This window comes from Clinocottus analis, unplaced genomic scaffold (genome assembly GCF_023055335.1).
Source record: "Clinocottus analis isolate CAN_PGR_092001 unplaced genomic scaffold, fCliAna1.0.p SCAF_17, whole genome shotgun sequence".
Lineage (NCBI taxonomy): Eukaryota > Metazoa > Chordata > Actinopteri > Perciformes > Cottidae > Clinocottus > Clinocottus analis.
In genome coordinates, this window is record NW_027175898.1 from 9,987,922 (window position 1) to 10,004,552 (window position 16,631).

Consider the following 16,631-nt stretch of genomic DNA (forward strand, 5'->3'; position numbering starts at 1 on the left):
GCATGCCTGGCATTGTCAAGCCTGTCAACTCAAAGAAAAGAGGTGTATCACTGAACATCGCCTCTGGGGTGAGCAGTGATACAATACACTATGAAATGCAGATGGCTGATTTTAGGAAGCCGCAACAGAGGCTCCCTTTGGTTCTACCACAAAACCACATATTTGCCTGTACATTAGCCTTTTTTAAAGGGGTAATTTGTCCCAGCTCTATAGGCAACTTGAGGTTATTATAACCCTATAAACAAACCAACTCACTTTGTGGTGACGCTTTTTTCAGTTCTCTGTTACATCTTATTCGGCTTCTGTCACTCAGTGAAAAAAATTAAAATAATTATGTGTCTTACTCACAGTAGTACTGTGTTTGTATTCACAACGATAGACACACTTCTTTTTGTGTCTGTTTTGGAAGCACAAAGTAAAAATCACTTGATAACAAAACAAATACCTGTTCTGTTTTCACATGCAAATTTAGGCAACCCACAATTCAAAGTGTGAACTAAAGTCTCCAGAGGGAAAGCTGGCAGGGAACTCTCTCTTTAACCGATTGAGTGGTAAGAAAGAATGTCCATTCTTGTAAGGAAGTGAGGGCACGCGACAAACCCCAAACAATGCAGAGCCAAATCAATAGATTTGCTGACCCAGTTCACCAGGGCCTCATGCACTCATTGTTACTGTTGCACGCATGCATGTGAGAGAACTTCAGCACGGGAAAGAGGAGAAAGTGCTCCAGATGAACTTTGCATGTTGTACATGTCGTTGTGTATTGTAATACATTTCCAACATGTGTTTTTGTGCACGCTCATTAACATGGATGTCTATGCTGATGTAATGCAGAGGCTTGCTGTGTCCCAACAATACCCTCCTTCAGTTCCTTTGCGGGCGCTTGTAAAGAAGCAGAGCCTTTGTGCGTCCGCCAGCCTTCCAGCCTGGGTCCCATTGTAAAACTGAGCAAACCGGTCTGCTCAGGCACTGCTCTAACATAAGAAGAACACAAGGGCCAAGGACAGGGAGGGGGGAAGAGAAGAAAATCGGGAACCGAGAGAAGAAAATTGTTTTGGAGGGTGGAGGGATGGAGGGAGCGAGGGGGAGATGCACAGCGCGGGGAGGAAGAGGAAAGGAAATAGATAGAAACTTCATTGTCTGAGTACACTAACTGGAGTTGCTTTCCCTCCTTGTCTCCACCTTTTCCTTCCTCACACCACATATCTATTCATTGCCATTTCCCATATCAACACACTGTCTCCTGCCACTTCTCATGGTAATTTGCTCACTTTAGCTGTGAGGAAATGAGGTACACCAAACACACCTCTCTTGCTCTGACGCACACATGCTGCGGCACAGAGGTCGTAGCGGTATCTTCCAGTAAAGATTAAAGCTGCCAGGATTTCCTTGCTGCTTCCCAGCAGCAGCCCAGTGGAGTTGCAGTCTATGGTCCTCTAGACTCCCCCCGCCCCAAAAAACACATCTCTCTCCACTGTTGACTCAGCTCCACTAGTCCTGCTATCAATTTACTACCCCTGTCAAGCTAGGAGGCCCAGGCTTACCGTAAAATACCCCCTCTTCTGGCCATCACGGATGACTGAAAATGGGAGGATTGGATAGAGCGAGGGGTTTGATTCATTGTTGAACGGTTTCCCACTGGAATAAGCACATGAAGTGTCGTGAGCAGGGCTCTTCTGTTAACAATCAGCTTCGAGAACCCACACAACTGCACAATGAAGAACTAGCGTGGAACGCCTCTGCCTCAAAAAGAGCTGTGACACTTTGTGACAGCTTCTGCTGGGAAAAGCGACGTCATCCTTGACTCAATTGATTGAGTATTATTAGTCTCGGCACCTCCTCGGTGAGCAGCTGACAACATCCTGTACCTGAGCAGCAACCACACCCTCAGACAGACAGCCTCTCCACCATGCCTGTCATGTCATCACAGTTGTTGTTATGGCCAGAAAAACTTTTCCAGACTGGTAATGGGCAGACAAACTTGTTTGTGATTCATAACTCTGGATGCAATGTTATGTTAAAAACACAACGTCACCGTCTGATTCAAGACTAATTCCCTTTTCGGTAAACTATTCGTCAATCTATTGAAAACCAGTAACTTGTATCCATTGATATCTGTTAAATGGATAACGACACTAATAAACTATGGTTTCATAGTGATTAAAAAAGTTTGAGTCAACACAATCAGCCACACGTTGCACCAGAGTCAGTTCCAGGCTTCCAGCAGCTCTAAATAAGACTGCGTGTGGCCTTAAACACACCAACCATAGTCATTAAATTGCTCCCACCCTTGATGAAAATAATGCAACCATTATATGTCCCTTCAGCAGCTGTGCCTCTAAACAACGACAGGCAGCGTTTTGGCCTCAGGTGGTTGCTGCTCATTGACGAGCTGTCACTTACCAGCACACAAAGAAGGTTTTCAGTTTTTTTGGAAAATTGTCGTCACAGCAATTGGTCTCAAGGTGCAACGCGACAGAGCGGCGGCTGTCTGCATGAAAACTACACAGTCAAAGCCAATGTATGTGGACGTGGTGTTGAACATTTCAGTTTATCACCTCTTGTTAAAACACAAGCTGTTGTTGTGAGCAACATCTGTTAAGAGACCCTTAGCGCTAATAGACACCTGATGTTGGTTCAGAAGCCAGTTTGCAGAAAAGTGGTGCACAAGAAGACAGACTTTCTTTGTGAGGGTTGAAGAAAGGCTTGGTGAAGCGTAATTTCTTTTGCTTTCCACTTATGCTGTACACTGTATTTTACTGTAGTTCTGAGGGTCTTACACTTCAGGGCACTATATAAAATGATGTTTCATTTGGTAAAGCTAATATGGGCTTTGTCTTTACCAAAAAGCAGCCAGCGAGGATTGTGTTCTCTTAATATTATTTAAAATATTTGACAATTTTGTTTTTAATCTTTAGATTTTTAATTTGTTTTCATATGTATGAGTAAAATTTGTACATCCTTCAAATGTCTTTACCAACAGAATGCATTGGCACTATCCATACCAGCCCAGTGACACAGTGACCTTTGACCTCCTGGGGAACCGCCCTCTTTTGTGAACATGTTTCCAAAGCAACCAAATAACAAAGGATGATGGGTAGTTTTGTCCACCTGTCTGAATGGGTTTATAGTTTAGAAGGCCTAATTGTCCCTCTTCATGTCAACCGATTCTCTCTTTCTCTTTAAAATGTCCCCTCTTATTAGGTCCATATCCTCACTGGTTTGCTTTGATCCTCTGGGTCCTATGTATCTTGAAGACAAAATCCCTTATGATTTTTAGTGAATTTTAGTCAGATCATATTAAAGGATAGCAACGATGTATGAAGCTGAATGCTGCGTTGACTTTTTTATTTTAACTGCCTTTGAAAAAATGTTTGCCAGGAAGAAAAGGTTCCTGACATGAGCAGAGGAATAAAAATGGAGCACAGTTCCAAGTGTAAACCATGGCTTCAGCATTTATTTAATAATTTCAAACAGACCTAAACAAACCACACAATATTACAAAATATTAAGTGCCGCATGTCATACAAGAACAGATTAGTCTTCTGTAAAAAAGACTTTCAAAAAATTCAGAGGAAATAGGTATAAATACAAAACAAATTATGTACAAATACCAAAAAAATAATGCTCATTGAAAAAAATAATAATAATAAACTAAAAATCTGAATTCACATTCTCTAATCTACATTGTAAAATCTCACACACAAACACTCCATGACACCAATTTCCCAAGCTGTCAAATACACACACACACAAACACACGTTTTCAAGTTTTGTTAGGACAGGACACTTAGCTTATCTCTGCAAGGTAGAGGAAAGCCAAAATACATCAATACGAAATTCAAATATTCCAAATTTCTAGAACGCTTAAAAAAAAAAAAGAAGAAATATAAGTTGCAGCTACTCTGAGCTTGGTTCCTTGAGGAAAAGCATTCATGGGCTTGAAATTTGAACAGTAAAAGGTACAATTACCTTCTTGTTTCTGTTGCTGCTAAATCAACAGACTTCATTCATTTCTGAACAAGAGTAAAAGCAAATCTCTACTCTAAGTAAACCTTAATTACATCAATTAACACGAACATCCGCAACACAGATGCTGCATTTCATTTTGGTTATTTCCTTTAGAAATACAATAGTAGTTTCACACCACTGAATTAAACAGTTTAAATCAAAATCAGCAAACTCTTATCTATAGAGGAGCACCTGGATTGAAAATAAAGCTGCCAAACCAACAAGAGTGACTCTTCTGCTCAGTCAGAGATCGCGTGTGTCAACAAAGTACTTATTCGGAGCCATTAACTCTGGATCTGGGTCCACGTTCTGGTGTCAGAAGCTGCCTTTCACATTGTGGCACACAACGCAGCACCAAACAGGCACGAGGCCCGAGGAAATAGCTCAAGGCAGGAAAGAGCAAACCTTATCAGACAGAAGCAACATGAGCAAAAAACATGAGCCATACTGAAGCCGTAGACGCTTGTGGATCTACGAGGACCAGTGTTATTCACAGCTTGATTTGGTCAGTGTTGAAGATAGCTGCACTCTGCAAAACACACCCTGTGTTTAGTTCTTGATGGCTTTAGCTTACACTAATTCCAGTGATTGAATCCTGTAAAGCTGCACGGCAGTTAAAGCTGACATAATACAAGGCTGCCCCCTACGGGCCAAAGAGTGGAACAACATATTTAGACTTTGGAAACAAGGAAGAAAACGATTCCTGAGTTGTCACACTGAACCGAATGCAACAGATTGTGTTGCCCGGGGATGTGATATGCACGATAACTACTGTGTTTGTAAGCGTTATTACATGTTTTGAGTTTGTAGCGCAATCTGAAAAATGTGAGTGATCCAAAACACTGCTTGCTTTTTAAACTGCGTTTCCTAATGGTTGGAGATTACACACGTGTGTCAATCTCACCCAACCTCCGAGTCAGTTTTATGTACAAATTAATATTACTTTGTTAAAATAAACACGGTGTTACTCCTCCTTTGGAATCATCAACATTAAAACAGGCATGGTAAAAACAAAGAGTTATGGCTTTATAGTGTATAGTTTCCGACCTTGAGGTGGCATTAAATTAAATATTTCCCCCCTTAATCTCCCCAAATGTCCTCCTGCCCGCTTCACCTACACCTCAGCTCTTCAACAGTTCTCCAAGATCATAGGTGTCGAAGAAATCTGACACTCCCTCGCTATCCTCCAGGCTCCAGAGGTAATCGTCGTGGTCCAAAGGTGGGGAGAAACTGACAAAGGGGGTGTTGGGGTCTGTGACGAAAGAGGTGCAAGGCAGCTGGTCCTCTGTGATCTGGAGCAAACTGGGGGGCAAACCCAGCAGACCCTCGACATCCAGCAGAGTGGAGGCTGCGGCTGAGGAGGCGGCTGCAGCAGCCGTAGATACGTTGACTGTGATTAAGAAAAGGACGGAGCATTAGTTCATGTTTTTTGCCTTACATGTCTCTTGACTGTTTAGTTGTGGTTATTATCGACACATTTTTAGTTTAGTTGCATTTTTTTTACCCAACAAGTTGTATTTTTTCTGTAAATTGCAAACATTTGTATTCATAGTTAGTAATTTTTGCAATGTTTTGTAACTTTCTTGAGTACACATTTGAATTATTTCCTCATTGAATTCCATTATCTTGAATGTTCTCTTTTTTTTTATTTGATACTTACTGCTATGGCACTTTAAACTGCGCTAAAGTGCATCATTGATGGAGAATGTTTTGGGAAATACCATCGTACACTTCCTTTAAGAGAGTTAGATCACAACATTGACACATTTCTCATGCATTAGTTTAGCTAACTGCTGGAAATTCACAAATAAAAATAAAATAAAAGATTTTAGACTCACAATGGTCAGTAAAAACAAAGAAGAAATAATCAAAAACATTGTCTTTTTTAATTCAGAGTATCCCTCTTCCTTGTCAAAACCTGACTGGACTGCACCGATTCATGATTGTTAAGAATCTTGTTGTAACCATTAGATTGATTGTTGTGCTTCAAGGCAGAGTTGTGTTACCGTGTTTGTTACTTTGAACAGAGCCAGAGCAGCTTCAGCTGACTGCTTCCAAAAGCAAAGTAGCTCTCCATGACTTGTGCATAGTTGCAATTGGAGCTTTACACACAATTTATTGTTGGAATAAAAGGACCCATCAACCAATTATCTCCCAGTGAGAGTATAAAGTCTAAACCCAGCTTACACTCAGAAGGCTCCTCTTTGACGCAGTAGCTTGGTGGCGCCATTATGCTTGCAGTTGGCGGGCCGAGGGGTTGAGGGAACTCCTTTTTAGGAGTGACAGCGCTCTTAACCGGACTGGCATCTTCAAGACCCTCCTCTGGACACAGGTAGACTTCAATGGGGCCATTCTTACTTTTTAAATAGATCTGTAACGATCCCTGCTGTAAGGAGAAAGATAGAAAAAGACGATGTAAATATACAGTACGACACTCATAGTTTCATTGCATGTGTTTCTCTGTTGGAGAGTTTTTTTTCCGAACACAATTAAATCTGTTGGTTTTGAAATCTGTGTTCTCACCCCAGCCGTGTCTGGCACTTCCAGTTTGGTGTCCGCGGGGGCCTTGACAGCAATGACCGTCTGGTCTCGGAGAGTGCCGATGGAGCGAATGTCCTGATATGTCACATAGCCTAACGTAGTGTGTGGTCAAGGGGTCAATGTGTCACCAAACCCAGAAGACAACCAGTAATTGTGTTTATCTATCACACAAACTAACTCACAAGCAAACACAGCTGGATGTAAAGGATATCTCTTATTGTCTTCATATTCGGTGAGTTGTTTGAGCTGTGCGGTGCTGGAGTGGATGAGGTCATCCAGAGATCTTTCTACTCTCTCCAGGTCTCCAAGTTCTCTCCTCAGGGAGCAAGCCTTCTCTCCTCCCCCTGCACCACCCTCAAATACGTCTCCAACCCTAAAAGGAACACATGAACATACACAATAAATCAATGTGAGGATCTGATTGCAGGAGAAACTGTAGCTGTCATACCTCCAAAACACACAGTGTAACAGACAATATCAGTCTACATGGTTCAGTGGAGGCTGTTTAATGTTGTCTAGATCTAGATCCAGCCACTGGAGGGCAGATACGTTAAGTGTGAGAAGGAATAATTCCACTGAGTTTTAGCAACACACAACAGTGTTTTAATAAACACAACCTTTTGAATTGTATTGTAATGAAGGTGTTGTGTTGTGTAGCATCACATGATAGTTGTCTCTGTTCTACCGGTCCCTCACTTTGAACCACTACTGAACATGAGAAGTGCCAGCTCATAATGCAATTCACAGTGAGTGGCTTGGCAGATATCGCAGCCTTGTCTGAGCTGTTTGACAGATGCAAATAAACTGAATCTGATTTTGTTGAAAGACGTGTTTATAGGACTGAACTGTGGCTGCCCATAGTTTTAGAGTCAAATCTCCCACCAAGCATCACGTTGGTAAAACGTTTACGTTGGGATCACTCGTCTGCTTTTGCATCGATGCTTACAGCCACTGGATGTTGTTCTTGGACTTCTTTCGGATGAGCTGGACTCCCTCCAGGACATTGGTGATGTCGTAGATGCGCCTCTTCTGGACCTCCAGAACCTCAGTGGCCCAGTTCAGGTCAAGGACTCCATCAGGAGACTCAGCGATCAGACCCACAAACTTCTTGGTCAGCAGGCCCAAGGACGTGTCGTACCGTGTGCGCTCACCCGGAGACTTTGGAGCTGAGGGCAAAGACACAGACAAAGGCACATGAGGAGGCGAACAGTACGAAATAAAAGCAGCAGTAATCGACAAAAATACATGGATATTTAAGCAATCGTGAAATTAAGTCATAATAAAGAATATTTAAATTGAACTTTGATATATTTACACAAAATGTTGTAAGGAAGGAATACAATATGTTCAAATGTCCTACTTATAATTTAACAGGAATAAGAAGATAATATAGGCAAATATTGACAGCTAGAAGTTCAGAAAATCACATATTTACTTTAATGAATCACTCTACTGTAATGCAGCCTTTCAAACCACCAAAAGACAACAAGTATGTCATGCTACAATACCCAAGTCGATATCATTATATGTCCCAGCCCTATTGTATTATTGTTACAACTTTCTGCAGATTGTCTTAGCTACTTCCATTTTTTTGTTTCAACGTTCCGAGTGTGCCTCCTGCTGGAGGACGGGGCTCTCTTCGAACGCCCTCTCCCTATTTCTCCTGTCAACTCGATTGGACGTGAATAGAAGCACGGCAGAGATGATACCTCTCCTCCCACTGGTGCTGCTCGAGTATCTACACACAAAACCCGCTACGCTCCACCACCTCGCTCACATCCATCGACTCTCTGATCTGACGTTGCCGTACTCACTCCTTGGACTTGGTATCCTGGCTGCAATGCTGCTTTTGCCTTTTGGTGTGCGGAACTCTGGCAGGTAAAGAGGGTCCTCCAGATCCAGCTTCCTCTTCGCCTGGAGAGGAAGGAGTTCATGCTCATTAGTACAAACACAAAGACAAGACCAAAGAAAGCTCATAGTTGCAGCATTCCCGATGATCTAATCCTTGCCATTATGAGAATACACAGAGTGAATATATATATATTCCCCATTTTAATGTTATACATTATGGTCGGCTGGAAACAAACTTTCATCCAACTCGACAAATGATATCATGAGAATGAAGTGTGTGAGGCCCGTCCAGCCAATCCATGAAACAATGACATCAATGCTGGCACAAGTGAGGAATAGGGGGTTGTTGAAAAGTGTCGTAAATGTGCCAACAGCCCTCAAGTGCAGGAACAAAGCAACTCGTCACACTTTCCCAAGCACTTCAGGAGGGGCTGATCTTGTATACGTGAGTGTGTGTGAGTGTGTGTGAGTGTGTGTGTGTGTGTGCGTGTGTGAGTGTGTGTGTGTGTGTGTGTGTGAGTGGAGGAATAGGGAAAGGGGGTGATCGTCCGTAAACCCACTGCCTGCAAAATAAAATGAAATCCCTGGAATTACTCAAGGACCTCTCCTCCCCCTCTCAGACCTCCCTACATTTCCTCCACAGCTTAGCACACAGGCTCTCCACCCAAACAGACGATTACTTAATTATCACCGCAACGCATCATACACTTAGACTTGCAGCTTCAATCTAAAGCGCGCACACACACACACACACACACACACACACACACACACACACAACCTTTGGACTACAATATAATATCTTCTTGTGATCACTACTTTTCAGTGAATAGGCCCAATGAAACAAAAGCGAAAGTCACGTGAAGCCCTCACAGGATTGAGAAATGAACAACTGACAAGTTGCACAAGGTGGCAAAAACCTAACGTGCGTAATTCCTGCAAGTTAATTGTTAATTCCAACACCGCGGACGAGTGAGTTCACAGTCAATCGGCATTCATTCGTCACGAAAAAAACGCGGCTAACCGAGTAATTGGCCGCATCTGGATGGGCCAACACCTCAGTCATCTATAATTGTGTCCTCTCTTATTCTTTTAGCTCTGTATTGTCTCACAAACTCGTCTTTCCTCCAACACTCCCCACAAATGCTTGGGCAACAGTAGCCCCTTTTTGTCACCGCAGTGCTTTTGCTGAATTGACGTAACCATGTGTGGATGCGCCTGTGTGGATCATGAAGGGTGCCATTGTCCCAGTGTGCTCCCTGACACTTCCACCTGTTGACTGGTGACATCTGGAGCCGCGCAGCACGTGTAAGTGCTGCTGGCGGAGCAGCTTTCAATCCTCACAGCATTCACGCGCTTCAGTAGGACGGAGAGACGCAGGTCAGGGAAGTGACCAGCTACTCTGAATAAAACTACAACTGTTAGTATTTGCATATGCGATTAAAAGCTGTGTTTTTGTTGGCTCAGAGTCCCTGACAGTAGCTGCCAAACAGCAGGGGACGCAGAAAGGAATCAGATACTGGGAGGAGTGTCTACGAGGAGTCTGTCAGCTGTAGTTAAATAGAAAGAAGCCCTGTCTGGTTTTACTTGATTGTCAGTCCCAGTCAATGTAAAAGGAGCAGCCTTGACATTCAAATAAGGTGAACTGCCATGACCTGTATGTGCAGATCAAGCTGCACTGTGTCTACATTTTTCAGGCTTGCAGGCCTATAAATTGAGAGGTGCAGCCACAGGCATGGTGACATTTACATGTTGTGAGAGGGGAACCAACGGTTTCACCCTGCAGCTGTAAGGGCTTGCGTGCTCCCTTTTTCGCATGAGGGATTTCTCTTGTGAGTCATCCATACTGCGCAAACACCATTTCACGGTGTAAAAAGTGCAGCTGTTTGTGGATCAACAGGGTCGCGCACAAGAAACTAAAGCTGGGCCTTGTGGGCAACGCAATTATTATAGTTAGCGTTACTCAATTCAAAATAAGTTGTCGTAGCAAGACACTGTTTTTCGGTCAATTGCTGTAAGAGGAAATGGGAAAGGCCTGTGCACACTCCTTTTAGCTCTTTATCTCCAAGACTTGCCTGTCCAGTTACACCCAACGTACCACCGTACGTGGCTTTTTGTTTGCTCTACATTCTTTGGCTGCTGTGGTGAAATCTCATGCGGGGCGTTTGACACACAAATTCCCGTCATGTGAAGGACTTCTGCAGTTGAGCCTCTCTTCAAACCAACAGACCTGGTCTGCCGGGCTGCATGGGACTCAAATTCCATCCAAGCCAAGGGCAAGTTACAGTACGCCTGCTAATATCTACTCCCCTGTTCACAAACCCCTCACTACCGCACCCTCGGAGAGTCAAAAGAAAAACCAGGCCTGTATTGCCGATTGTCAACGTGGCTCTCAAGAGGTCATAGAGAGGTGTATGTGTGTGTGTGTGGAGGGGAGGGGTCGGCTGCTTTGAAATGCAAAATAAATCCCATATTGACAACTTGCTCCAAGACCATCGCTGGCCTGAGGCCAGGGTAAAAAGGTGGATGAGAGGGAATAGACAGGCAGAGTGAGACTTTGGGAGAGTGCATATAGTTGACTGTGTTACACCTGGGTGTCAACAGTCTGATGGGGGCTCATCGGAGGGCATCCGAGAAGAATCTCTGGCGATTGAAGACCACACTGGAAGTTACATGAAGGAAGTTTGTTTTCCCACAAAGTGACAGAAAGGCTAATTCATAGAGCTGATATCAATGCTGATGCAGTTTTGGCGGATTGCGCACATTCCGTACAAATATGAGAACAGCCACATAACATACGCAGGAAATAAGTGGCACATTGTGTCTGGTGGACATTATGCTGAAGCATCTTTTTGCCACACTGCCATTCGGTCGTAGTAAATGTGGCGTTTTGCATCTGAAACAGACAAATTCATTCATCTGTTTGCTCTGAGGATGAGATTTGATAGAAAGCAGCTGTTATAGACAGAAAAGGCTTCTGTGGACTTTGGTGCGAGGCCTGGATCCTGTAACACATTTACATCACCTTTAATCCGAAAGGAAACAAGAGTGACGCGACATTATCAATCGTTCACACCCTGGTTAAAAGTCCCATGACAATCACTGATTCACTGCCTTTTACTACAGTCGACATCATTAATAAGAAAGGTCCAGCGAAAGTTAACGTCATGCAGTGAAACATTAACTTCTCAGGGTTTTCAACTACACCCCACGAGAAAGCTAGATGTGGTATTATTCGGCATGACTGTGGATATATATATATATATATATTTTTTTTTTCTTTTCTGGTTCTTATCCTGAGCCAAGCTGAATAGACAGCTGTTACTCTGGTGCTGTTTAAGCTGAAGGAAGTGAGCTGTACATGAAGAAGCAACACTTCCTGTAAACATAAGACTGAACATGAAATGAACTGTGTCAGCAAACACAAAAAGAGGACTCTGTAGTTACTACGATCTTCAAGTTCAGAGATGAACTGAAATAGTCTATTTTTCTATTTTAATCACCAATCCTTGCATCTTTTGTCTTGTCATGTGCTGCTAATGTAGGTCGACTAATTAGAATAAAACATTTGTGAACAGGTTTTGTGAAACCAGATCATTTATGTTTAGTCCTTGCTGCGGTGATGCTCTGTAGCTGAAAACACAACTTCACCTCAACTTAGAAACCTTAAACGTTGTGAGGCAGGGTAGATAGAAGTAACACAACAATTTAATATCCTTCCTTTACAAAGGGGAACTAAATGGAAATACTTTAGTTGTGTTTATTATTATTATAACAAGATACACGGTCGTTACCTACTCACAGCATTAGTTGTTCTTCAGACTTTATGTTGCTTTTCTCCTACAACTGAAGGTTTATCTATTTAATAAAACGTATGGAGGAAGTTTCATAATTGTGGGACTCTTGAAACCTGCTTTGCAGACTCAAAAGTGCATCACTCCTTCATGGGGTGAATTGTGGTAACCTGTAATAACTAAGATCACAAAAGAATGCCGCCACAAACTCAAACGCATGTACGTGTACTGTATTTTCGGCAGAGTGAAAGAATAGACAACACCCATTATCAGTGAGAAAACACAAGTCTGCTCCCTCGTCTGCTCCCTATCAGCTGCACGTCACCATCGTCTGATAATTGCCTCGCATCATATGTGTAATAATCCCCATCAACCCACATCAAACACACTTCACTGCAGCGTGGGCAAGTTAGAAGTAAACTATCTGTCACACATGAGTGGGTTTTATTGCTGGATTAAACGGGGTAAAACACATTTCCAAGTCAGCAAACAAAATGGAGACTTCTAACATGTGACATGTACCAATCCCCCCAAAATACAGACTTGAACTGTAATTGAGTTCACTGTTGCATATGATAAGCCAGGTGGTAGCCTATTTCTCACTTTACTTATGTCCACATAATCCTCTTGAAGGGCCTATTAGTAAATACAGGCTTCAAGGGCAAAAGGTTAACATGAGATTTGAAGACCCTGGCCTGTACTCACCCTAACCCTTAACCCCTTTAGCCTTCCCACAATTCACTAACTCTAAAGGACAGCCTGGCCGAGGCTGGCTAGAGAGAGAGAGAGAGAAGACCAACTATAACCAGCATCAGCAGCTGTGAAGCACTCACACGTTGCTGAGTGTGATCCAATCCTCTCAGATCATAAAGCTTTTCAGTGAACCCATTAACGAATAGGAAGTGTAACGTTTATACATGACAGATATAGCGCTCATTTTTTAACAAGAACAAATCACACAGTCCAGAGTGATGGTTAGTGTTTCTAACAGCTCTGTTGTCCGGAGCCGACACACACAAGCAGGAGAACCCACCAGTTGTGCAGCCGTGACCTCTGACCTCCACCGTCTTCCTACAGTGACGTGAACAGGTTGCACAGCTCCTGCATTGCCTCAGTGACAGTCGGAGCAGCTGTCACATGGGTGTGATTACAAAAAAGGCTGCCCAAATGTGTTACTCATGACTCAGGAACACATTTTTGGTCAAATTAGAGCTGATGTTAAGTTCACAATGGTTAATAGAAGAGTACAATGCTGTGTTTACATTGTTGTCTACCACCAACACGCTCATTGATTGTGTAAAAGCTGCCCCAGCTATCTCCCACTGTGGAGGCCACTCATTCTTTCTTTTCATAAGCAAGGGGCCCCTAACAATATCAACGATACATCCCCCCCCCCTCCTCTGCCCCTCACCAAAACCATCAAACACACAGCCTCTGGTGGTGTCTAGCTCCAGCTGGCCTGTGGGAAAAGATGTCACACTTAACATGGCAGGCAAAAGGGACCCTCACCATTCATGCACGTCCAGCAGCAGTCACAGTGGCTCCTCTGTGGCTTATCACGTCAAAACATATTTGAACGTGCCCTAAACGCTGCTACACATGCATACCAATGGGAATCCATAATTAGTCCGCCCACACACACACACATACACACAACTCACTCAAACTGGACACACTTTGTGTTTCGTTTCTTAGAATAAAGTGTGCATTTGTGATGCATGCTGGTTTTGGAGTGTGTGTTAGATTATGTACCGGTAGTCGCCCGGAGGATGATCTGATGGGTTTAGCCTCTGGTCCGTGGGGGGTTGAATACAGGCTGTTGGCTCTTTGTTCGGCCGCGGCGGTGTTGCAGATCTGCGTGAAATATCCGGCCGGTACCGTGCTCATCGGCGGGCTGGACAGCCCGGTGCTGAAGAACTCGGTCTTCACTCCTCCGGTGGACAAAAGCTTGATCTTCTGCTGAGGACATGACAGCCCCGCGGCTGGCCGACCCGATGCCGGAGAGACGCCTTTCGGCATCCGCATCATTTTCCCTGAGTAAACTAAATTTAACCGGATTGGTCAAGCTGGTCGCTAAGCGCACCGATCAATGCTCCGCTTAGTCCGTTCCCTGTAGCGGCAAGTTGCTGCTGCTGCAGGCTTTGTATGAATTGATGTATCTACCCTGCGAATAGTATAACTCACGTAAAGAAGAAGAAAGTCAGGAGCAACTCATACAGCTGAAATCCATATATTAACTGCAAAATGCATAGGGTGAACAGTCAATTCAGCTGTGTTTTCTAATACTATTCCTCAGTAAATTACAGCATACGACTCGGTGTTGTTATCCTTTGTCCCGTAGCAAAGTGCAGGGGCAGCTTGCTGTACAGGTTGCAAAAACTGATGGTTAAAAAATATATATATATATATTTCAAATACAGTATTTTTAAAGTCCAGTACCAGCAGGCTTCCACGTCTCTTTGAGAGCAGCTTCCTCCGTGAGATACACAAGTTGTAGTGACTCCCTCTGATGCAGAATGCGACCCGGTGTGTGACTCTTGTCCGTCCGCCTCGCAGTTCCGCTCTCCATACAACAGGACAAGAGCTGGGGAAGAACTGCTTTTTTAGCGCCAAACTTCGTCCCGCGAAATTCAGATCTCCCGCGGTTAGAACTCGCCTCTGATTGGCTCGAGGCACGTTCGGCTTGTCATATTTGCATAAAACAGTTGTTCGCGGGATGGGGCTGGTCTTCTTAAAGGGATAGTAGCGTAATTTCGGGACAAATGTTCTTTTATCTTCCAGTCTGGAGTTGGAGACAATGACCACTTATTATTTTGGAATTGAATGAGTCCAGTCTGTGTAATCAGACAGTATGATGCGTAAAAAGAGGGTTATTACTTTGTGGTTACAGAAGATTTTGTGGTTATCATGGACCAATATACGTATTGAACCATGATTTACTCATACCTTGCATCATATTAAGCTTCAATTAAATTTATCAAATGAAAAATTACAGAAGTATCACATACAAAAGATTCAGAATTTCTTATTTAAAAATTTCACTGTGATATTTGAAAATGTAACTTGATATACATTATAATTATGTCTGCGATATAGCCTCTCTGAAGAAGTTGGGCAATCAAATATAGTGCATATATATTTAAAATATTGGGGAACTTAATCTCACTTCGGAGACACTCCAATTGAAATTAGAGGGAAATGTTGGATAATAAATAATATTTTACTATAATAATATGTTACTATGTATGAATTTTATTTTTCTATAATAAGAAAGGAGCTCTTTCATTGTGCATGGAAACCTACTTCTCCACTTGATGAAAGTACAGGGGCCTGGTGCAAGGTGTTGATGGGGATGGTTTGTAGATAATAATTGGATTCATTTGGTACCACTCTTGCTTATTGGCTCAGAGGAGATATTGAAAGAAAACAACCCCTCCCCCACCCACAGCTATAGACCCAAGCCATATGAGTTGACCCCCATTGGCCGAGGCAAAGCAGACTCCCATCCAAAGCAAGTCCTATTGTCATGCTTAGTTTTGAACTACATTTCCTCATCATTTCAAATCATTCAACTCAAAGAATGTTCTAACGCACACTTTATTTGGTCAATATAGCACCAAATTACGTATTAATTAATGAATAGTGTATATATATATATATATATATATATATATATATATATATATATATATATATATATATATATATATATATATATATATATATATATATCGGATCTTGGGTGAGGGAAAAAGCTGACACAGTTGCTTACTTATTAAACTGGATTAGATAAGATCATTCTTAATTGTCTTGTGGGTGGTACATTTGCTGTGAATAGCACATGATATTGCAAAATTAAACAGACACTAGTAACTGGAAATACGAACAGAATTGTAATCCACATGGTGCAACCTAAATCATCTCCACCCTCTGTTTCTTCCTCTTTCACATGAAACTACAACATAAAGTGCAATGCATTAGAGATGCCACGTAAATCATAGTAGTTCAGATTTTCTTATTAATCTAATGTGGCCTAAATTGTAAAAAATATTAATAAAATGATGAGGGAACAACTTTCCCCCCTGTCTTTAAGATTATTAGAACTGCAAAGTACACGTGGGCTCAAATTAACTGATTGATACAGTATGGGACACAATACTGGATACTTAAATCAGCAAAGCCATGATATTATTCTTATTTCTATAATATTACTTGTCATGTAATACTGTTTTCTAAACTCCCTTAAGTTCAATGTTTAGTTAACGCGTTATCTGTGTTATTTAAAGTCATTGTAAGTAGGGTGTGAAAGCCCACACACGACAGCTCACTGGGGCCAGGCAAAGTGCTATCACATCAACATTAAAAACAACAATGATGGGCTTTTGTTTGACCAATGCTAAAACGTGACCCGCTGCACAGAGTTGTATGTAGTTC

General features: G+C 42.5%; 1 protein-coding gene across 1 annotated transcript; it reads right to left on the reverse strand.

Annotated features, from left to right (window-relative positions):
- Positions 1 to 3,496: 3,496 nt before the first annotated feature.
- On the reverse strand, positions 3,497 to 14,751 carry e2f2 (E2F transcription factor 2). Its single transcript, XM_068580458.1, has 7 exons — positions 13,950 to 14,751; positions 8,367 to 8,466; positions 7,499 to 7,718; positions 6,764 to 6,925; positions 6,535 to 6,649; positions 6,199 to 6,397; positions 3,497 to 5,401 (listed from the first exon to the last, which is right to left on the reverse strand). Exons 1-7 carry the CDS (start codon positions 14,223 to 14,225, stop codon positions 5,133 to 5,135), a joined length of 1,341 nt encoding a protein of 446 aa, XP_068436559.1. The 5' UTR covers positions 14,226 to 14,751; the 3' UTR covers positions 3,497 to 5,132.
- Between the last annotated feature and the right edge of the window lie 1,880 nt (positions 14,752 to 16,631).